At 44.8% G+C, this 23950-nt stretch overlaps 3 protein-coding genes across 3 annotated transcripts in view; 2 read left to right on the forward strand and 1 right to left on the reverse strand.

Annotated features, from left to right (window-relative positions):
• Positions 1-236: 236 nt before the first annotated feature.
• On the forward strand, positions 237-1142 carry LOC118778450 (uracil nucleotide/cysteinyl leukotriene receptor). Its single transcript, XM_036529981.1, has one exon. It carries the CDS (start codon positions 237-239, stop codon positions 1140-1142), a length of 906 nt encoding a protein of 301 aa, XP_036385874.1.
• Positions 1143-4838: 3696 nt separating this feature from the next.
• LOC118777930 (endothelial differentiation-related factor 1) lies at positions 4839-9733 on the forward strand. Its single transcript, XM_036529191.1, has 5 exons — positions 4839-5126; positions 6796-6847; positions 7436-7596; positions 8698-8791; positions 9163-9733. Exons 1-5 carry the CDS (start codon positions 5049-5051, stop codon positions 9222-9224), a joined length of 447 nt encoding a protein of 148 aa, XP_036385084.1. The 5' UTR covers positions 4839-5048; the 3' UTR covers positions 9225-9733.
• Positions 9734-12606: 2873 nt separating this feature from the next.
• Positions 12607-23950, reverse strand: part of LOC118777879 (guanine nucleotide exchange factor VAV2-like) — a 172895-nt gene continuing 161551 nt past the window's right edge. The window contains exons 14-30 of the mRNA XM_036529114.1: positions 23439-23524; positions 23124-23256; positions 22583-22597; positions 22040-22149; positions 21619-21720; positions 20215-20303; positions 19595-19608; positions 19107-19128; positions 18386-18513; positions 17727-17798; positions 17460-17521; positions 16791-16907; positions 16184-16271; positions 15925-16048; positions 14837-14923; positions 14081-14235; positions 12607-13422 (exon numbers count right to left, since the gene is read on the reverse strand). Coding sequence (XP_036385007.1) covers positions 13375-13422; positions 14081-14235; positions 14837-14923; positions 15925-16048; positions 16184-16271; positions 16791-16907; positions 17460-17521; positions 17727-17798; positions 18386-18513; positions 19107-19128; positions 19595-19608; positions 20215-20303; positions 21619-21720; positions 22040-22149; positions 22583-22597; positions 23124-23256; positions 23439-23524 — 1452 coding nt within the window. The 3' untranslated portion in view covers positions 12607-13374. The remainder of the gene's footprint in view (positions 13423-14080; positions 14236-14836; positions 14924-15924; positions 16049-16183; positions 16272-16790; positions 16908-17459; positions 17522-17726; positions 17799-18385; positions 18514-19106; positions 19129-19594; positions 19609-20214; positions 20304-21618; positions 21721-22039; positions 22150-22582; positions 22598-23123; positions 23257-23438; positions 23525-23950) is intronic.

A 23950-nucleotide genomic window follows, 5' to 3' on the forward strand; every position in this document is an offset into this window, starting at 1 on the left:
ATAATGTTTTTGAACTTTTTTCTTTACTATGGACCTATACATATATTCACTGATTTGCTTCACTACTATTCAGTGCTCCACAGCACTGAAAATTAAGCGGCCACATTTTAGTTTTATTGCTTTTATTATGGTGGGTGGGGTTACTGCTTTTACTTGAGATTTCTGTTCAGTTTTTTTCTTTCTCCTTGACCCAGAGGCCCCTTGACCTGCACCGCTGTGAGGCCCTGTCTCCCGACATGGAGTTTTTCTACATTAACTCCTCCGCCCTCTACATTCACAAGCCAGCGGACAACTCCACGGTCGGTGCGGGCGAAATGACCGTGTACGCAAGGTGCAGGGCCATGCCTGAGGTCCTCCTCTTCTACCTGGCCCTGCAGTTCATCAACATGTTTCTGGGGATCCCCGCCAACCTGATGGTCCTGTGGCTCCTTCACAAGAACAAGGCGGACTCCTCCACCTCAGACATCTTCATCATGCACCTGGCCATCCTGGACACCTTCTTCTGCCTCATCCCTCCCCTGGAGCTGGCCAACATCGTGTACCTGACCACCAGCAGCACCTGGTACGTGCTGCGCTTCTTCTACGGCGTCAAGGACTCCTCGCCCCTCTTCCTCTCCTGCATCTGCCTGGACCGCTACATGGCGGTCCGCCACCCGGTCATCTTCACGCAGCTGAAAGACCGCCGGCACCGGGCCGTCTGCGCCGGCGTGGTCTGGCTCGTCACCCTGGCCTACGCTGCCGCCAAGTGCGTGGGCAACATCGTCAACTTCGAGAAGGCCTTCACCGTCATGATCCTCAGCGCCTTCGCCTTCATGGTCTTCTGCAACCTGGCCATCCTCGGCGCCCTCCGCCAGTCAGGCCCGGGCCGTGACGAGGCGCACCCCGTCAAGAAGAAGGCCTTCAAGATGGTCCTCATCATCCTCGCCATCATCGTCTTCAACTACTTCCCGCCGGTGGCCCTCTTCCCCTTCCAGGAGTACTTCTCCCGCGACGTCTTCCGCTGCTACATCCATTACATCGCCTTTGGCTTCATGGACATCAGCAGCAGCATCCAGCCCGTGCTCTACCTGTCCCGGGAGCGGATCCCCTGCTGCTGCTGCGGCAGGCCGTGCTGCGCTGAAACCGCCGCCGGCCCGAGCTGATCACTCAGCTCAGAAAGCGGTATGTACTGTAGATGTGAATTTGTTTGCTTCTGTAGTTGTGTTTTTTTTTTATTTTGACAGCCATGTAAGCATAGCAGGTGTTTGTAACCCGTCTCAGTCTAATTGAAATAGTTGTGTATCATGCACTGAGCCCAGATCAAGCGGACTATTGTAATCAAAGTCATACTGAAGACACTTTGAAAAATACCACTATCCATCGCAAGCAATAATGGTTAGTTTGAAAACGAAGGACAAAATAATGATTTAATATGTCTATTTATGTATCTGTGTATCAATATATAGTTATATAATTTTGTCACTATTTTTCAAACCAGTTGCCTAATAGATAAAGTGGGTCAACTAAGTTTTAAATCCATGTCATATTTGCTGTGGTGAAGACTAGTTGTAAATGCCACCTTGGAGACAAGGGGGGAAAAATCGTGATTAGGAAATGAATGTTATAGAAAAAGGGCTTTCCTTGCTCTGAACAAGACAGCTCTGTATGTTGTTGTTTAAAATAGGTTGGATGTACGGTAGAACATTCTGCAGGTAGAAGAAATTTGTAAAGGCAGTGGTAGGGATACCTTTAAATCAACAGGTAGGGAATCAACAGGAAAAATAAGCAGCTACACCTTTTTTCCCCCATGTGTATACATAATCCAATGTTGTATAACATGATGCTTTTATTTTCCGAATGTTGTATAGTTGTATGCAAAATAAATGTCATTCTATCCTTTGTTGTAAGAATGCGAGACAGTTTTGTACCCTGTGGCTTCATCATGGGAATCTTTCAGTTGGGTCCGGTTATATTTCAGACATTATCTTTGGTTTCTGGCTCTTCTCTAGCTCTAATAGAACACGTGGACTACTTTTCATCGTGCCTATCACGTGCCCTCATCCAAGGACACTTATGTGTTTCCAAGTTTTATAATGTAATCCCTTCATGCACCAATGTATTTCATGGAGCAATTCAGATCAAGTACCTTGGTTTGAACAGTAGTGCCCCTCCTGGGATTTGGTCCTGCAACCTTGCAACAGATTTGTCACGGATGTTTCTTGATGATGATGCCACAGTACTACCTGCTTGTAAAGGATACTACTTATTGGTCAGCCATAGAGTATGGCTACCAATATAGTTTTGTTAACTCTATGAATGCACACACACATATATGTCTTTAAGAACAAAATAAACCCAGAGCAAAACTGTCTGAGTTTCAAATATTTGGATGTATTCAGTGATAATGGGGTGTTGTTGTGATGATGTAATTTGGAGGTTAAAGCATACATGCTTTAGAGAATTACTTTCAGAGGCTTTCAAGCATTCAGAGGTTGCCCAGTGCCTTATGGTTTGTTTGTCAATGTTCCATGTGCATGCAAATTTACATAGTGGTAAACATGAATGGTCGAGCATGAAAGGAAGCATGCAAAACTAAGGCAGGGAAAAGGAGTCTGGGGACTTCCTAGCATTGCACTGAATCTCATCAAAGCAGAAAATCTCTTGACACACTTTATTTAATCATTTCTTTTCAGCAAACAGGGCAAAAGTCTCAACAATGAAGGTTTCAATAAGGAGAACATGGTCACAGCCGTGTTACGTTAGTATTGAATGTATCACCACGGGAAACTAGCTCCACGTTATTGTGTTTTTTGGAAAATAATTTTACTTGATTGTTTTTTAATGTCATATTTATAATTGGGTTTATTGAGTTATTACAGGCAGATTCTGATAGCTTTCACGATCAAAATCTAATAATTTTCTCATTTTGATAGCTTTCACTGTTCCTGGTGATAGCTACTGGTATGTGTACTATTTCTACAGTTAAGTTAGACGAATTACAGTGCAGTTTGATTTGTGTTTATATTTTGTTAATTTAACTGACACTCTTATCCAGAGCTGAACAGAGAGGAAAGACACAAACATAACACATAACACAAACATAAGTGTTGTGCAATGCAGTGCTACAATAAATGTTTGTGGGGTACATCATATATCAAGCGAAAATTAAAAATACAAAAAATATATTGGTAGTGAAAAATCTGTAGACTGATGGATATTAGTGTTACGTTACATTACATTTTGGTCATTTAGCACTCGTATCTTGAGGTTGAATTCAGGGAGGCAATAAGCAGACTGAAAAGGAATAGTTTTCAGTTTGTCCCAGTGACTGTTTCTCAGACTGTGCCACCACCACTTCCACAGGTGAGAAGAACAACGTGTTATCCCACAGGACAGAAGTCATGAGGTGACCAGAGGGTGTGAAATGAGGAGGGGGGAGGGGGGGGGGGGTTCTGGCAGGGATGGACAGTTTGGTGAGGGGGAATGAGGTTTGATAATAGTCTGCAAATTGTAAAAGCCATGCCTGTTGCAGAATGGGTGGTAGGCCAGCACACCAGTTTTGAATCTAATGCAAGCTATGTCCAATAGCCAATGGAAGCAAGGTGAGCAGAGATGTGGCTTGTGGATATGTTGGCTTGCTGTAGACAGGGTGCAGTATTCTGGATAAACTGGTGAGGAGAAAGAGACCAACAAGTTGAGATTTAATGTAGTCCAGGCAGGAGAGCAAATTATGACGATGAGAAAACAGTACATCTTTGGTGCCATTCATTCCTGTTTTGTGTTTTCCTGCACTGTATCACTCAATTATCTGTTGAATTTTGTAGTAGTTGGCCACTTAGATAACTGTCATCATATCAATAATTTAAACTGATTTAATGTCTCAACATTTTGGCGAAGTAACGTGTTTATTTTCAGAATCCATTATGATAGTGGACTTAGACGCAACTTGTTTCTAGAGACGCGTGCTCTCGTCGCCACCCAGTGTTTAGAATGTCTAAGAGAAGCAAATGATTTTACTCTCCGGGAAAAGATTATCACAGTATGCATCAAGAACCTCCGACTCATCAAAAATTAAGCGACTAAAGTTAGGATGCGCGTAGAGTAGCAAAAAAAAAACACACATTTTAAACGCGGGGAGGGCCGATCAGAATACTCCTCATAGTTACGACAATAATGATCCATCGAAATGAAATGCTGATATTAACGTTACACGGTAGCAATGCTTTTTTGGAAAAAAAAAATCACTCTAAGGGAGAGTGGTAATATATTATATACACTAGATGGTGCTGGACGCATATGAATGTTTAAATATGAGGACGAACAGTGTAAATGCAGTGGGTTCAGAAAACAGGTAGGCCTGCATCAGTCAGCAAACAGGAGTGAAGGAATGAGATGCATTAAAACAAATGACATAATAGAAAATTCCTAGTCTAGGTGAGTATTGTAAATTCGGGACAGAGATAAGTGGCACAGAACAGACGGAATGACACCAAAAATTATATCTGCCATTGAGATAACAATAATAACAACATAGATAGAAATCATTATAAAACTAAGGAGGGAATGGTCATCTTGTCATTGCATAGTTAGAGGCAATGGGACAAGCAAGTCACCTGGGGAAATGAACACTTCCAGTTCACAGATCGGATTGAGACTTCTAAAATAACGCGATAGTCAATGTCAGCTGCCAGACAACTTTTTTAGATGTTATTATGATTATTAAAATGAGTCTCTTTAGGGGACTGGGCGGGTGGTGGCCCAACTCACGCCAAACCAACATGACTGACAGATCAGCGAATCTGTGCTTTATCTGCGCAGAATCGGATCCCAAAAAAAAAAAAACAACAAACCCACATGTGTCAACGAGAGGCGTTTTAAATAAAGCTTTGAAGAGGCGTTACTTGTCTTCTGTGAAGAAGGGCTACGAAAACACTAACATTAGACATTTATCTGGCAACACTACTGTATATAACAAAGCAAAGCCAGAATATTTGTGTTTAGCTAACCTAGCTAGACTACATTGTTACTAATTTTCTACAAGATCTTTACTGACGTCCATCGAAGAAACAATGGCTGAAAGCGACTGGGACACCGTGACTGTCTTGCGGAAGAAGGGTCCTACTGCAGCTCAGGCCAAATCTAAGCAGGTAAATTTGCTAACAAGCCTAGCTAGCTCGTCAGATTAAAGTAGACAAATAAATGGAAATAAACACGCGTTAGCTAGCTATCTATAATTGCTAAAAGCGATGTCAAGCTTAATGTTACACATGTTGTTGACCAGCTAGCTGGCAGGCTAGCAAGCTTGCTAACGCTACTCACCAGCTCCGAGGCAAGAACGGCCTCACGGTATGTGCCCATATTCCCGGAATAGTGGTTAAATCGCTATTAAGTTACTAGTAATTTAATTATTGTTAAACTGATTGCTGGTTAGATAGATAATCTGTTACTTTTGACATTGATCGGACGACACAGTCACATTTTAGGTAGTATACGTAGCCAGTTCACCGAGTTGAGTTAACGAGTACATATATTCCTTAAAGTAGTTAGCTAGCTGGTCGTCGTGGTTATTTTAAAGAAATACTTTATTTTCTCTTGCTGATGCATTGTAAAATTGAATAAAGAGGACATGGCTTGATGTGGACAATATCGTCAGTAATTTGTCGCTGTAGGGTAACGGGCCTCTTTTTTGCAATTCTACAGCTTGCTAGCAGGCTAGCTATAAAAGCCAAGGACTTACTTGGTAATTAGTTTTGCAACATCGGTAGCCATGATATCAAATCAAAACGCACCCACAAGATATACAAGGAGAGTTGTCGCGTATCCCTTGAATAATTCGTAAATCTGTGTGAAAACAAGCCTGAAAGCGAAATTGAGTTTTTTCATTACCGGGAGTGACCAGAGTAAAGTAAATGGAAAACTCACTACGTTACGGTATGTTTTGTTTTCACACTGTCAGACACGTTTCCGGAAGCTTTCCTCCTTTCCAAATACAGTATTTCGGTAGTGACACAAAATACAAAAGAATCAAACTACTCGGAATGTGTAGTATGAACGTCTTCGTGATAAATGATAACATTCATACGAATGCTTTCGTAAAATGTACAGCTGTAACATACTGCAGCCAAGCTATCAACAGTATGGGGAGCTCGTTTTCATATGTGCGCTCGGTAGTACCGGATATCAGCCGTGTGGCCAGGGAAACCTCAAAGGCTGTATTAATTTCCTGACACGGTTGAATGATGAGTTTTAACAGGAAACGGTGAGTAATTGAATGCCCGATTAAGGAACGCTCCCAGCATGGCAGAGTACGGTCGTCTTCAGATCCCACTATTGAATTTGGCAGGGTATCTCCGGCTTTGCAGTCGACTGCACCTCACTGCACCCCTCTGGAAGCTTCTACCAGCTGACATGAAGAGGCTCTGCCTCCACGTTACACAGTCCATAAACAGGATTCCCCCAAGTGCTTGGTCTTCTCCCCTCACAAATCCATTGATTTTCTCTGTTCCTCTTAGCGTTTTTTTTCATATAATTTAAATGCTAAGGACTGTCTCAACTTCTCTCCTCTCTCTGACAAATGAATGTCATGTTGAACAGTGTGTGCAAACAATGATTATCTGGTAATTTGTACAGTGTCATCACTTAATGGTGAGTGGGAGAAAATGTAGTTGTATATAGTGCTGTGAGCAAATTATGGCAGGCATAGCAGCTTGTCAGGGACAAGAGGTTAGCAATGTGAGGCTAGCAATGTGAGCTGTGTCTGGAGCTTCAGCTTTGTCGGATTTGGGCATGTGAGTAATGACATGCTGTCTTTTGTAGGCTATTACTGCAGCACAGAGAAGGGGAGAAGAGGTTGAAACTACAAAGAAATGTAAGACCTCTGTATAGAAAACTATATATAAAACTCTTATGCTGAAATTTGAAGTTTGTTTGCATTTGAAGTTCGCTGGCTTTGGTACGTTTGCATGTGCATTAGGAGCATGCAGATTGCTGTAGAAAGTCCTCGACTGCTGCCACAGTTTCAAGGAGGTGGACCTGAACAGAGAGTCTCTGTCCTTGGGTGCCATTCACACGCACCTTGTTTGCCTTGATAAAAGGTGTAACAAAGTCCACTTGATACCACGCCTCAAATGAAGGTTTTACATTTGGTCCAAATTGTTCATGATAACCAACATAGTAAAGCAAGCAAATGAAACTGTTTAATAAGGTCACAGAGCTTAATTGTAATTAACATTCCATCATTCTCACATTTAGGAATACCAGTGCAGATTTATGTTTTTTGTTTTTTGTTTTCATGATTTGACTGGTCTTCAGAGAGTATACAATGTGGTGCATTTGTGACAGAGCCAGTTGACAGTGGGAGTGGCCAACAGTGATGGGTCCAAGCTGCGATGAATCTGTGATCTTATTGGTTTGTAACAGTGAGCTCACGATGTTATTGGTGGGTGTTGTGTCTCAGGGGCAGCAGGGCAGAACAAGCAGCACCTGGTGACTAAAAACACGGCCAAGCTGGACCGCGAGACGGAGGAGCTGCACCATGAGAGGGTGTCTCTGGAGGTGGGGAAGGTCATTCAGCTGGGCCGTCAGAACAAGGGGCTGACGCAGAAAGACCTGGCCACCGTGAGTACCGCCGTCATCATCCAGGCCTTCATTTCAACAGCACGTCCCAGCACAAGCCTTGCTACCAGGCATCACTGTCCAAGGCTCTGATGCCTAAGTGTAACATTACCCCAAGCAATGGCAGTATTGGAGGGAGGAAGAAACTGGTTCTTTCAGCTGGAAGAAACAATATGGCTGCTATACCCTTCCAGTTAGGGAAATGCTACCACTGGTGTGCTCATCACAATGAAGTAGACCATTTCTGTCATCGGAGGGGGACGTGATGTGCTTAAACCAAGCAAAAGAAATGCCAGGGAGGGGGGTCAGGAAAAGCATCAGAGATTTTTCATTTTTCGAAAAAAGAGAAGGGCACACGGAAGTGAAAGAGAAGTCTCCAAGCGAAGCTTAGCCTGAGAGCACTGGTGTGTTTGCTGGGGTAAGCTTTGATGCTGAAGACTTGGGCAGGTAGTTGTGTGAAGAAGGTGAGTGGGTTTACGTCGTTAATAAAACTGACATTTAGAAACATGCTTTTCCCTCCCCTGTGGGTTTGTCCAAATGCCAGCTGTGTGCTACAGAGGGCTGTAGAGCGTTTCATGGCACCCGTCTGATGTCCTCTTCTAGAGGACGCAGGATACCATTGAAGATTAGAAAGCTGAAATTCAAATGAGGTTTAGTTCTGCAAGTTACTCATCTGGCTCCACTTTTGGCATAGTTTTAACATGAACACTGTAAGAAAAGGAGGGTACTTAAGACTTGTGCTCTTGCAGCTGTTGATCTCACCAGCTCAGGCTTGGTGCCAGGAGAAAATACAGGGGGATGCACTTGCAATCCACCGGGGGGCACAAAATGTCATACCTTAAAAAAAACGTAATACGTTCTATGTAGAGATCGGGATATAAGGAGACAACTGGGGGTGCACTGAGGTCCGTCTGGTGCAGGGCCAGCACCCCCATAGTGCTGGCCCTGCACCAGCTATCAGTCAAAGTGTAGTAACTTGCAGTGTTTGTAGTGGCATTATCACACCGTGCAGGTGACATTTTCTGCCTTTTGCCATTTTCCCGCTAAGGCAAAGTGTCGTGTGTCACAGCTTGTGAAAAGAAGTGCATTTGTTGTGTTCATCAGAAAATCAATGAGAAGCCCCAGATCATCGCTGACTATGAGAGTGGGAAGGCCATTCCCAACAACCAGGTTATGGGGAAGATTGAAAGAGCAATTGGTGAGTAGTCTTTTCATTCTCTACACTCATTGGTTTGGATGCTGAACATTGCAGATGTTCATTACCTCTGGTATCCATCCCTGGCTCCAAAATAAAATACATAAAATAGATAAATAGTATGATCTGCATACCTGACCTTAAAAAAAAACTAATATTACCCGTATATGTGCATTATTCCCTACCCATGTATAGTCAGTTATACAATCAAGCAATTCAGTTTAGGTGTCATGCGTACAACAGCTGTGCTCCACCCAGAATCCAACAATTTCCTGGTTACACAATTAGTTTTCTCAGCACTGCGCCACATGGTTGCTATCCTGGGTTTTGTTTTTTGTTCTTGCTGTTGATGAGTTATTCCCTGTGCTTCTCAGGGCTGAAGCTGCGTGGGAAGGACATTGGGCTACCCCTCGAAGCGAAGCCTAAGAAGAAATGAGGACAAAGCCTCGAAATCAGCCCCCCTTCCCTCTCCCACCCGTTCCCTGCCCCCATGCACCCCTCGCTAACCCCCACCTCCGCACCTCCCCTCCCACCCTTACCTGGGCTGATCTCACCTGGCACCTGCTGAAGAGCCGGGTGTTCCGTATTATCGCTACGCTGAAGAATGAGAAGCTTGTCAGACACAATTTCACACAGCAATGAATGAAAACGGCAAAACGCAAACCGCAAACCCGATCCCAAAGTGCTGCAATTTATTACCTTTTTTTTAGGGGGGAAAAATGTTTGGTTTGGCATGATTTTTTTTTTTGGATGTTGAAAGTGCTGGATTTTATCCCCGTTGATGGGAATTTTTTTTTTTCTTTATAGAGAATGCATCATCCATTTTAGCCATGCTTAATTGCAACGTTTTTGCCCCTTTTGCATTTTTGGGGTTAGAATTTAATGTAGGCTTGACATGCCTTCAAGCTGTTCCTATATTTTGGACTTTAAATAAAGATTGAACCCTTTGGCAGTTTATTTGTGTGTGCCTTCTTGGTATGCATCCAGAATGTTCAAAACTCACTTTTACTCACTTATACTTATGATTTTTGACTTGCCTTATTTTAGGACATGTAGAAATGTACATGGAACATGGCTATGTATGTAATGAGAGAATTTCAAACATTGCAGCTAGACTGCTGACTCGGCGTGACTGACTTTTCCGAATGGTTATTTTCAGTTACTTTTTGCTGCGCTGCAACTGAGGAAGAGTCTCAACATCAGCGGTGGCATGGAACTCGCCTGAAATCCGCTTCACACAGGATGGATCTGTTGAAAATTATAAAGCTTCAAGTCGGGTGGTTTTTGTTTTAATTCTGAGAGTTACTTGTCTGGCTCCGCGCCCCACTGGCATGATGTTACCACGAACACAGTAAGAAAAGGGGGATATGCAAGGCTTGTGCTCTTCCAGCTCATGAGATCTCACCAGCTGTGAAAGTGCAGTAGTCACTTGCAGTGTTTTTGTAAGTGCAATGACACACTGCAGGCAAGAATATGTGGGAAAAATGCAACAGCCAGGGGCATTTGGGTGGAGCAGGTGTGGCTGTTGGTGGGCCATGGGTATGCACAGATCAGCCAAAGACATCCTGTGTTGTTCAGACTGCAAAAACAACCTCAGCAACAGGATTACGATTAGTAAACCAAGCAACGGAAACACTTTTTGCCAAATTTCCATTACCCACTTAGCCGACAGTTTTTGTCTCTATTGAGACCATCCCATCAGGCCACTCCCTTATGCATAGGATTTGCTGTACCATTTTAGCCCCATTCTAATTAATGTTGACAGTAACGTCTTAATACCTAATAGTTCATAATGTCTTAAATTACTGAAAAATAAATAATTCAAGGCATTTTCTTACATGTAGAAACAGCCCATGGCTGATGACCTCTTACCTGCAATGAGCCTGCCTTATGGTCTCTGCTGTTACGATTCAGTGACAAAAACCAAACCCGTTAGGCAAAAAGAGAAATGTTTATTTTGATGATAGACCTCATTTGGAAATAACTGACCATTCAAAAAAAGGTACACGATTAAGATTTCTTTTTGTTCAAAGGATTTACAGACAGGAGTTGAAATGTCTATAATCACATGCAATGGGTTCCCTCCACTACATAAACAGACTGAGCCCCCCCAACTGCTAACACATACGCCACTCCCACGGCCACTCTTGGTGTCACCACTGGGAGGCTGTACCATGTGCGGGCTGAAGGCCGCTCGTTTTGATTCGCTGAAGGATCGGTCTCAGTCCCTCAACTCCACCCACCGGCTGTGCCACTCAAGTAGACGATGCGAGGTGCCCCCAGGTTTCGGAGTGCCTCTGCAGTCACATTCCGACACGGGGATACCCCTCTGTTGGGAAATCGCGTTTATTATTATTTTTATTGTTTATTATTATTATTACTACTTCGCCTTCTGTAGTACAAGGCAGTGGTGTCCACTCCAGATCCACCGGGCACTGGTTCCAACTCGGGTCTTAATCACCTCATCAGACCTGTTGATTGGATCCCCTGTTGTTCTATTTGTCCAATCGGCTGCTGGTTGGGAGGCATCTTTAAAAGCCTGGCATGGACCTCTAGGATCAGGAGTGGACACCACTGTTGTAAGGTTTCCCCTGCCAGAGGGAGTAAGCTGGAAAACATGGAGCTGGATCAAAGTTTGAAACTCCCTGACTGTTTCAAACAACATGAATTAGAGACCAATTAAAATAAAACTCCAGGCAAGGTTGTTAGTCATGTTGTCTGGCAGATTAGCTGTCAACATTTCTCCTCTACAGCATAGAAATGTTATTCTGCTGTCCTAAGCTCCGTGTTCCTTATTTATGGGTTTCATTGCATAGGGTGAATAAATTTATTTTTAGCATAAAACCTTATAGAGTTGGGACCAATGTCCACAACAGCAGTTGCCAGGGTACCAAAAAACCAGATGTCATGATTATCCAAATGTGAACAAAATCCCAAGCACCAGATGTTCATCAGTAAATAATGCAAGATCAAAGGCCAGATCAGAAGTGGAAATTTTACCTTTGAAAATTTAAAAATGATAGCAGTTAAAATCTCCAAAGTAAAAGGGTATGACTAAAACATTTAAAAGCGATCGCATTCCGCTTTTTAAAATTATATCGCTATATCGTTCTCTTAGTAAACAAGGGTTCGATCCCATGTGAAATCTGACGTGTGCAAACATACCGATCATGTCCAATGGATTTCTATCGATCACTTGTGTGCCAGATACCAAGTGCTCAGGAGGGCACTGAAACGACTGCAATTTCCCTTTTGAATCCCATTTGACACGAGTACCCATCGTTTTAAAGTGCAGTGACATGGAGTCGCGGGTGGTTATTTTTCACCGGGTAAATGGTTAGCCTTCTAGACTGAGCAGTTCCCCTCCCTTCAACACACTGACCCGTTCCACTTCACCCCCCCCCCCCCCACGGTGTCCTTAATGCTACAAGTGGGTCAGCCTACTGGAAAAATAAGTGTAAGATTCCATTCAATCACAGAACAAAACACTCAAGACATATAGAGCAGGGGAGGGTCTTTGCCCGTAGAAATTGTTCATAACTGTAAAGTGGTATGATGAGCTGGCGGACTTAAAAAAAAAAAAAAAAAAAGCTGCTTTACTGTACTGTAGGATGGAGATGGCAGTTCGCTAGCATGACGATCCCTCTCTGCTCCGTTGGAGTGGGCGGGCGTTTCCTTCACCCCAAAACCAGTACAAGGGTGTCCTCTCTGGGCTTGCCAGCTGCAGTGATGGACAGATGGACGGAAGGTTGAAACAGCACCCCCCCATTGGATGCACCCACTTCTCTGGGCTGTGGGTGGGTGGGGGGGGCAGCGGGGTCTCTGAGGGGTGCCTCTGTCTTCCGAAAGGGGCTACCGGGTGCATGTTCGTTTGGCGGTGTGACCCCCCCCCCCTCCCGGGTGTGATGGCCACACCTCCAAGGCACCGTGTGCGTGGACGGAGTAACTTCTTGTGCAAGTTGAAGATATCTGTGCCCACCCTATCCCCCCTCCTCCCCCATAAGCCCGCAAAGGCATCGCCATGACGACTAAGGCAAATTCTCTCAGCAAGGAAACGCACTGTTCTCTATCCTGTCACTTTCTCTCATCGCTGCTTTTTGTTGAAAAGCATATGCTTTCCACATTATTCATTAATATTGGTCCATTTCTTTTTTTTTTTCAAAATAAATTATTCATACATTATATTACCCCCTTCCCACAGACCTGCAGCTGACCAGGAGAGTATTAATATACAACAAAGCAATGTACGTTCTTTCATGATATCATGCCCTGTTTTTTCTCTCTGAAGTGTTGGCAGTTCACTGTTCTCAGTTATAAAACCACCCATTTTTGTTTGAGGAGCAGGCAGTTTGGAGTCCAGTTTTTCTTTGCAGAGATCGAATGGACATTAAAAAAAACGAAGCAGATTTCTACACAACCAAGGAAAACATCAGTACAAATGTTCACTGTAAAATCAGCTGAGGAGAAGTTCCAGCAAAATATTTCACAGGCGGTTTCCATGGAAACCCAGGAGTCCTCTCAGAGGGCTGCGAATGGAGTGTCTTCTGATTGGATGTGAACGGATGACATCAGACCCTTGCACCCAATCATTGAACTCCTTCCTCATCAACGTATGTTGAGGGAAACCAGCCAATCTAAAAATAAAAGACAAGAATTGGCTAACTTATTGAATCTAGCCATTGTAGACTCAAGATGACTCACAGGAAAAATGGTGCCGAAATCTCTGGGTTTGGCAACGGTTAACAGAGACTGATTTTAACGGCACTACATGCATCAAAGTCATGTGGCATGTTATCAAAGCTAGCCTGTTCGTGAAAAAAACATGAGTACTTTTATCGCATGTCTCTTCAAACCTATATTTGAGGCTTTCATGTTTGCCAGCTCTGCGGGTATAACCTATAGGGGTACCAGATTTTCCTCTGATCTCTGGTGTGGTTTGGCATAAACTGGATTGAGCTACAAAAATTCCTTTCAATTTGGGACTGTGTTCTGTGACTGTCAAATCAACCCAGTCCAAATGAAATTTCATTCATTTCAACTTAACAAATGAGGGCAAATACTTAAAACTATTAATCTGTAAATACTGTAGTGTGAACTTCACTCAGATTTGTATAAATATACCAAATTTGTCCAAATTTGTATAGAAGGTGAAAGACCCAGCTTATTCCAAGGTAGCACTAGTATCTTGTAGTGGGCTGTAAACCCATGTGAGCCCATGATGGCCCCTGACAGCAGCACTCATAGCCTGGTCCTGCTACTCTCATTGGCTGATATTGACCATCTCATTCTCACCCTTCCGTTGGCCTCGCCCTTCCACCACCCTTGGTCGCCCCCAATCTTGCTGTAGATCTTGACGATGTCGCCCTCCCTCAGGGACAGCTCTCTCATGTCGCGGGCGGCAAAGTTGTACCTGGCGACCGCCGTGCTGACCACCCTCGGCGTAAACACTGCGGAGATAGAGCCGACACAGCCGTATCAATCACCGTGGAAACGACGCATTCCAGGTTCTACACACTTTACTGAATACATTGGATTTCTGTTGTTTTGCTTAGCTGTGTGGATAGGCCTCATATAGTGGGCCCTGGGACATGTGGGGGCTGTCAGTGACACAGGAATGATGGACAAGGACGGATAAGTGAAGAGGAGGAGCAGGGTCAGAGAACAGAGGAGGGGGGAGAAAGAGAGAGAGAGACAGAGAGAGAGAGAGAGAGAGAAAGAGGGAGAAGACAAACGGAGAGAGAGGAAGATGGCTGACAGAGAGATTAGTTAGAGAGGGAGAGAGATAAACAGACAGAGATAGAGGGAGAGAGAAAGAGAGACAGACAGAGGGAGGAAGAGAGCGAGAGTGAGAGTGAGAGAGAAAGAGAGAGACAGAGAGACAAAGATGGCTGACAGAGAGAGAGAGAGAAAAAAAGAGGGAGAAAAGAGATGGAGGGAGAGAAAGGGACAAACAGAGAGAGACAGAAGGAGAGAGAAAGAGAGTGAGAGAGAGAGAGAGAGATGGCCGAGGGATGAGAGAAATGGGAGGAAGAGAGACAGAGAGAGTACCTGACCAGAAGGGGGCGGAGGTCTGAGAGGAGAAGTTGAGGCCCTGAGGACTGAGGAAAGAGAAGTTGTAGGAAGCGCAGGAGGCTGCTGAGGCAGAGAGAGAAAGAGAGGAGTGAGGGAGGGCGGGAGAGAGGGGGAGAGAGGGAGGAAAAAGAAAACACCCATTTACTGAAGCAGCATGCCATCACCCTGCTACACGTCTGACACGGCCACAGCTCTGCAGGGGGAAAGGACAAAGCCCTTGCAGAAATACTTGAACAGAATCAAAGAATAACGTAGGCCTCTCATTAGCTGTGTGAAACACTTGAAATCAGTGGTGTCCGCTCCTCATCCTGGAGGTCCAGAGGTCTGACTGTTTTACAGGTCCCAACCAGCAGCTGAGTGACACCTGCAGCAGCAAATGATTCAGGCCTCTGGCTCCATTCCAACAGTTAAAACCAGGGTTGAGAAGATAAATCCAGAAACCAGCACGCCTCCGGTTGACAGAGTTTTCGGAAAAGCACATAATTTGTGCCCCATTAACCGGAGCGACGCAGTTGGACCGGCGCCCCTCGTTCACACACTGCGTAAAGCGCCGAAATAGACGCGATTTAGGACAAACTGTCTCTGGAGTGCTGGGGGTTTCATTTTTAAACTCCTCTCTCCCCATCCTCCCATCCCCCATGGGGAGACAGTGACAGCCTGCATGCTCAGACCGCTAGGCCCCCGTATTGGCTGAGCCTGTTCCTCTGAGAGGACGAATAACTCCGCAGCGAACGCATCATAATGCATCCGCCGACGCGTGAGCTGGCCTCCAATCCGAGGGCCAAGGGCCAAGCCTCTAACAGGAGCCAACATCCACATAGCGGGCAGCCCCTGCTCTGATGGGCCCAGGGTGCGAGGGATTGGGTTAATTAGAGGTCCCAGGGGAAGAAGCGGGTGTGGGAGCGATGGAGAGCAGGGAGTCTGGCCAATGTCGGTTAACCTAGGCGGCAGCAAGGCATGAATCGCGGGCATCCTGCCACGTTCTCCGCCCCTGTTCCCGCCCCCACGCGCGCCTGGGAGCTGAGAACCGGTGGATACAGGCCCGGAGGGGGGGGCGGGCGTACCTGGAGATCGGGTGCTGGCGCGAGAGACGGCGCGCTCTCGAGATTTGTACGGGTACCGCAGTGTGGTGTCCAGCAGCTTGAAGCTCTCCTTGAGAGAGTGGGCCTGGTAGTATTCCACCAGCTCCTGTGGGGTTCAGGTAAAGCAGTGCAGAAACAGCAGACACATTTTTACAGACGCTTTCCTCACAGGTATTACAACACAGCACAACCGTGAATGATTGAGCGCTGGAGATTTCACCACACCAGCCCAAACTCTTACCAGCAGGCTCTCAAACTTCTTCGCCTCCGTGATGTGGATCCAGTTGTCTTTCTCGATGACCTTTATGTGTTTCACCTCATCGTTGAACCTGTTAAGAACAGATACTGTCAGTGTTCACTGAAGAGGCCATACATCACTGTGCAGAACACAACTTCCACCAAATGGGTTCCAGTGGCTGTTCTCTTGGTTTTATACAGCAGTAACACCATTGTGAGACAGTATCCTGACGGAAAATGAGCAGACATCTACATAAAACACACAAAACCACAAATTACTGCTATGTTCTTATATGTCTTGCACCTTACAGCACATAATATTGTGTAATATATCCAACAATATATGAAAGGAATTGTAAAATGAAAGTGGCAATAACTATAACTGGCACATATTGCGATAGATATATTTCACATGCACTGTACTGTAAAATGGAAGTGGCAATAACTATAACTGGCACATTTTGTCACAGATGTATTTCACATGCACTGTGTATATATAACCCTCACAGTCTGGACGACTGCAGGGCTGTGTCTGTTTTTGCTCAAGGGTGAGGAGAGCAAGAGAGACGGGGCGGGAGACGGGGGGGTGTGGTTAGGGGCGGGGCGCTTACTTGATGCTGATGGCGAACCTCTCGGCCTCCGCCGTGCGCTCGCGGATCAGGTACGTTCCGCTGCTGTGCGACTTCAGCAGGTTGTCCGCCTGCTGCCGCTCCATGTTCCCGGCGAACCTGGGTGGGGCGCGAGGAACGAGAGGGGCCATGTGAGTCGCCCGAGGGGAAAGTGATGCTAACGAAATGACACAGCAACGCTGTGTTATTAAATGGGGGTTTTTCTATTGTGGGCAGCAATGTGATGCAGTGGTTAAAGAGCAGGGCTTGTAACCGAAAGGTTGCTCGTTAAATTCCACACTGGAGCACTGCTGCTGTATCCTTGGGCAAGGTGCTTAACCTACAATTGTCTCAGTAAATATCCAACTGTATAAATGGATAACGTAAAAATTGTAGCCTATGTAAGTCACTCTGGATAAGAGTGTCTGCTAAATGATAATAATATAATCTAATACTGTACCCCTGAGATTCACAAACACCAGCATCCCTTGTAATGAGAAGAAAAGGGCTCTGGAAAAAAATGCCTCTGGGTCAGATTATGAGATGAGAGAGGAATAAACTCAAAAACAACAACAAAATATAAACAAAAAATAATCTCTAGACATAACGTTCATCCTGCTATTGGTGCTACGGCTGTAAGTGATGGGCCTTGATCAACACAAGCACACTTACCAGGGATATACGTAATAATCTGTTTCTCTGGACGACTGCCGGCTGGGAATGGCCTGGAACGGCTTGAAAGAGAAATAAAAACTTGTTTCATAGTCCAGTACAGTTCAGCCTCTTACGTTTCATGAGCCTTGAATAACACAGTAAGTGTATTGCAGTGGTGTGTACAGTGTCAGGAATGATTGACGGACCCTGAGGAGTCGCAGGTTGATGATGTCACACCTCTCCGTGCAGAGGAATGGAATCTTTATACCACATGGGAGAGTTTACCTTGGGATCTAGACAGGGCTTCACACAGGAACTGGGGAAGTAGCCTGTCTTCAAGGTCTGGATGAGCTTTCCCTAGGAAGCAAGGGTCCAGGTTCTGTCACTACACAACAACCAGTGTATGTGCTTGTATATGTGAGTATGTGTGTGCATACACATGCATGTCATTGTGTGTGTGGGTACGTGTGCATGTTTATGTATATAAGCCTTATTATGTGTCTGTATATGTATGCCTGTGTGTGTTTATGTGAGTGTTTGTGTGCATATGTGTCTGTGTGTGTATGTATGTATATTTCTGTATGTGTGTGTATGTCTGTATGTGCATGTTTGTGAGTGTCTGTGTATGTTTGTATACTTATGTCTGTGTATATATGTGAGTGTCTGTTTCTGTGTAAGGATTTGCGTATGTGAGTGTATATTCAATTCAATTCAATTCAATTCAATTTTATTTGTATAGTGCTTCTTACAACACAAGTACTTTACACACAAAGCAGCTTTACATTGCATGGTTGTATGCATGTATTTGAGCATCAGTATGTGCATATGTATACCCGTATGGCTGTGTATATGTATATGTGAGTGCATGTGTGTGTGGGTATATATGTGCAAGTGTGTGATTGTATATGTGTAATTTTTGGGTGCCGGGGCTTGTCCCAGTTCACCTCCCACCACGAGGTGTCGGGGTCTCCTTTCAGCAGCTCGATGACATCACCGGTCTGGAAGGATAGCGGCGGTTTCCCTGGGGGCGCCGGTGTCCCGTGGTAATTACGCACCGCCACCATCTTTGGACCTTGATTCGGGAATTCAAAACGGTACACTATAAACAGCTAAACCAATTTCCTCCTCATGAATACAAATCCTGAATCTGGGCAGCATTCCACGAAGCCAGTCTTCTGTCGTGCCCAGGAAGAAGTCTTTACAGCCAGAATGGATTACACTGTCCTCTTTATTTGTGTACATATTGTGTGTATATTTAGCATTTTGGATTCCCGAGGCAACCAATTTAGACCCCCCGTGCCCATCTGCGCAGCAACAACTTACAATTCTGTCTCTGATCCACTAGGTGGCAACAGAGAGCCACCTATAGCATTCTCTGGACTTGTCTGATTTAATTTTTTGGCACCAACTAGAGGAAGAAGCCCCCACCCCCTCCCCACATGGTTTTGAGTGACGGAACGATAATAGAGTGTGCCTCATTGACAGTGTGGCTCCGGCCGAACTTTCTCCACTAGAGGGTGAACAGGCCAGCAAAGAAGTCACAGCCATTGAACAGCTACCTGTTTGGTCATGCAGAGAACTCCTCACGGTTATATTAAGTACACAATACCTGCATGACTATTTCTGCACATAAAAACTCCTCACAGTTTGCCAGTTCATATTTACCTGATGAGGTTGGTCCTGGTTCCTGTGAGAAAGAATTTAAAATCAGTATTTCAATAATGTAATACAGCCTGCAGGGCTTGTAAACAGACTCCACATAACTACCAACAAGAGATGGAGGGGAAGCGGGAGACCTCCTCTTTTTCCCCAGAATGGTTCTATAGTGTAAAGGTAAATACCATGCATGGGCATGCACACCAACACAACCTGTGCAGGTCTCTGAAATCAGACGTGTGAGGAAGACCACTCAGATGAAAATGTGTTGTGCATATGTTGTGTGTGGGTTATATAGCATTTGTCCATCATTATATCTCTTAGTGATACTCTATACCTTTTTAAAGCACAGTATTTGAGCAGTCCTGAGCAGACTTACCTTTGCTTAAATAAACCTGATCGTCATAAAAGTATCATTACACCCACGTCCCAAGGACCTGGAGTGTGGATTTAGCTCTTAAAATAACAAAGAGCCAGTTTCGCAAGGCCAAACTCACCGAGTCGTGCGGAGCTGAACAAGGAGAGAAAGAGACAGATTCAGTCACTCAATCACTCTATTTATCTGGTGTGACCCTATCTATCAGTCTATTTATTTGATATGACCTTCTGTACCCTCTGTACAATGAGTCCTTAAGTCATGTGCCCTTTCCTGCCATATCCAGCTATTCCCTTTTTAAATTTGAGACCCTTCTCTCCAGGAAGTCTGTGCACAGTGGGAATAGTAATAATAATAACACTAATATTGAATACAATTTTAAACAAAAAGTGTGCCCAAGTGCGACAAAAAATGGGAAAAACTGAAAGATTCTCTTGTCCCCTTGCAGAGGGCAACTGAAAGCCCTGGAGGTCAGTGGGACAAAATATACTGTTACACATCAGTCACTACAGAGGAGCCGGTGTGAGGTAAATGTAGCCTGAGGAGCAGGAACACACACACACACACACATACACGCACACACACGCACGCACATGCACACACACACAGGCACCCACCCACACACACGCGCACATGCACAAACACATGCACGCACACACACACACACACACACACACACACACACACACACACACACACACACACACACACACACACATGCACGCACACGCACACACTTACTGATTCTGCAGATGGTGATGACCTCCAGGCACTCCTTGTGGGCCCCTGTACCGCAGCGCGCGCAGTAGTACCCCTGGTAGAATATCCCCCTGGGGAGAGGACACAGAGACGGGGGGGGGGGTGTGTGAGGTGGCAGGTGGCCCGACCCTTTGGGGACAGATACTGGCCGGAAATTGGTTGCTGCTTCCAGTTAACCAGATGGTCATCATGCTAATCTTATCACTGGCAAGACGTAGCTCTACACTCAACCCACGATTTTGTGCTTGGTTCCCAGTCGTTGACAGCTGGATTACTGGTGGGTAGGTACGTGAGTGTAGTATGGAAGTGTCATCTCGGCAGACCAGTGAGTTTGGGTTGGCAACTAGACAGGCCAAGAGAGCCATGGATTTGGGGTTGATGGTTCAGAGTCAGTGTGGAGAAGCAGTCCAGTCGTAAGGTTCAGAACTGGGCTGGTTGAGTGGACTAGCTTTATGGTTCAGAGTAGGGGTGTACCCAAATCTGAATACGTTATTTGGGAAAGCACAAATAATGCAATGGAAACAGATATTTCTTCTACCCGAAGTTGGCTTGTTATTCGGAAAAAAAAGCCATGATTGACATGTTTGTACATCAGCCATTATGTTTCTTCAGATCGATTCACATCATTGTGGATCGCCACAAGATAAAGATGCCCATTCTGTTTGCAACATAGGACTTTGATTTCACTAACTAGTCATTTCATTTACTACACATTATTGTAACGTGATCGCAATATTCTGTAGTCGCCCCCACCGAGTCAGCGCAAAGCAGGCAGCGGGCTGAGAGCTGACCGTTCCCAGCTATCACTCAGGGAAACTCTCGCATCGAGGAGGAGGAGGCGTCATGTGCAGGAGCTAGCGAGACAAAAGCCTGGTGTGACAGCTGGATTTCTTTCAAACCCCCGCAACATATACATCAAAATGAAGCTTAGAACCTGTAGTTTTTAGCTGTATGTGTTAATTTCCTGGGTTTTTAAAAAACCCAGTCGAAATATTGAAAAAAACTATGAAAAATACATTTGCCCGATTTAACGTGACTTCTGGTATAAACCACGCCCACTTCCGATCTACTATCCAAATACAGATACAGAGACAGATAATTTTGTTGGTCGAACAGATACAGATACAGATACAGATACAGATACAGATACAGATACGGCTACAGATACACATAGAGATACAGATACAGACACAGATACAGCTAAAGATACAGGTACAGATAATGACGTCTCTGTACACCTCTAGTTCAGAGTCAGTGTAGATAGTTGTGGTCTAGTTCTGGTCCAGAATTGGACTGGCGGAGGGTTCCCAGTGTATGCTTTAGACTCGCTGTGGACTGTGGTGGTCCATCTGCGGTCTAGTGCGTTGGGATCACATAGCTCCTCACCTCAGCAGCATTTTGCAGGCCCTGCAGTTGGTGTTCTTCTCAAACGTGTGCATCTGAAAGTTGTGCTGGTTGGCAGTGGCCCTCTCTGGCTTTATGTTGGACCTACAGCGAGAGAAGAGGTAAGTAATAAGTGACTCGTGTGTGTCTATATGCATGTGTGTGTGTGAATGTCAGCATGTGCATATGTATAAGTAAGTAAAAGTCTACATGTATGCATGTGTGTGCATGTATGTGTAGGGATGTGCGAGTGTTTTTGTGTGTCTCTACTTGTGATTGTGTGGATATGCATGCAGGTCTACATGAGTGTTTGAGTTTGTGAGTGTGAGTTTGAGTCAGCACACATCTGCGTTGTATGTATGTTGCATGTATGAATGTGCATTACGAAATGCCGGTCTGACTCCGTGAGGATGGTGTCACTCACATCGCCATCTCAAACTGCTCCATCCACTTCCTCTTGGTCTCCTCGGTTTTACAGAAAAACTGGAAGCCCTGTTTCCCCTGCAGGTGGATCAGGTAGAAGCCATAGGACCACTGGAGGTGTGAAAACAGAGACAAGATGAGAGGAGAAAAGCAGAGAAGCGAGGAAGAGAGAGAGAGGGAGAGACAGAGAGAAGGAGACAGACAGAGAGAGACAGAGAGAGAGAGGGAGTGGGATGACAATGTAGAACAGAGGTGTCAAACTAAATTCATCTGAAACATTACAGGTCAGACAACCCTCCTGCTCTATGTTCAGGACATATCCTAAAACATTATAATTTAGAAATGCACAGGTGCAAAGGTAACAGCTAATTAACTAAGCAGACCCATTTAGCCAGGCGAATTGGTTGGAACAAAGACCAGCATTCGCTTGGCTATTCAGGAATCGAGTTTGACACCCGTGATGCAGAGAGAATCACAGCAGATGACAGCGTGACATTTTCTCGGTACAGTGTAAGATCATGCAGAAAGCTTTGCATTAGCTTACCATTTTTCCACTTGACTGGTAAGCATGCAAAGAGAAACACCAGAAAGAGAAACCCAGTTACACATGCACGTATTGTAAAATAAAGAGAGGTTCAAGGCAATACACAGGGAAAATTGCCCATTTTTGTTTTCTTGTGAAGGATTCTTAAGAGAAAACTTAAAGTCTGTTTGGGAGCCTCCCATAGCTGCATACACAGAATGACTCTTCTAACTGGAGTGATCTCCAGACACCCTTTATCATAAGGGCCTGTCCACAGTGTTACTGAACACTGCAAAAAGGGCAATGCAAATTTTAGATTTCTGAATGTGTCTAGACTGAGTAATGCAATATGGGCCATGTATTTTATGTACATAAGAAATCTACAAAAACAAATGTTGACATGAATTACAAAATTTATACAAAAAGTAATCATTGGAATCATTCCAATCATCATTGGAAAGGTGGTTTAAAATTCCACTGAGAACAGACCACGTCCTGTCATTAAGCTGCTTGCTGTAGGGGGCGCTGTTTTTATGCAGCAGCCTCTCCACCAGTGTCCCACCTTCTTCATGTCCCTGTTGTTCATGGGGTCGTCGGACATTTTGTACGACTGCAGCTCCACAATCTCTTTCAGCTCATAGCTGTAGCCTTTGCGCTTGCAGACGATCACCACCTTATCGAACAGGAATATGTACCTACAATAATGATGAGGAAGAGCGGTTTGTCAATTGACACTTGGAATCACACAGTCAGTCGGCCCCTCCCATGAGTCAGAAGAGCCTGACACAGTCTGATCAAGCTGTTTTTACTGTACAGTATAAGCTATGGAACTTTCTCCAGTGTCACATTTTGGCCTCCAAACTGACGACCAGCTCACCTGTCCTGTTTGGTTCGGTTTAGTATGGAGGAGACCTTCAGCTCCCCATCTATCTTTGGTCTGCCATACTCCTCCAGTTTCACTTGCTGTTTGGGCAGAGAGAAAAAACTGTTCTGACCGGGTACAAAGACTCACCCCTCTGCATGCCAACGCCATCAGCCAGACATTAATCACAACAAATTATCACGCACTCACAGCTACAGCAGTGGTAGGTGCAGGACTCAAAAGGGGACAGAAACAGGAAATAAAGTCTGCATACTACTCCAATGCTCCCGAACCGTTTGATTTGTACAAAGAAAATATGGATGATGTTTCAGTCTCAAGGGACTTTTGTCCGGAGCACTCTGACAGAACATTGGAGTAGCATGTGGATTTTTTTCAGAGAGACATCAAGGCCTGAATTCCAGAATGACCCAATCTGACTGAAACAGACAGACACAGCCCACATTAATCTGCATAATACCATGAATAATAACTATGTGTTATAATGTAAAACACAGGGAAACACTCCA

The sequence above is a fragment of the Megalops cyprinoides genome, chromosome 5, assembly GCF_013368585.1.
Source record: "Megalops cyprinoides isolate fMegCyp1 chromosome 5, fMegCyp1.pri, whole genome shotgun sequence".
In the NCBI taxonomy this organism is placed as follows: Eukaryota; Metazoa; Chordata; class Actinopteri; order Elopiformes; family Megalopidae; genus Megalops; species Megalops cyprinoides.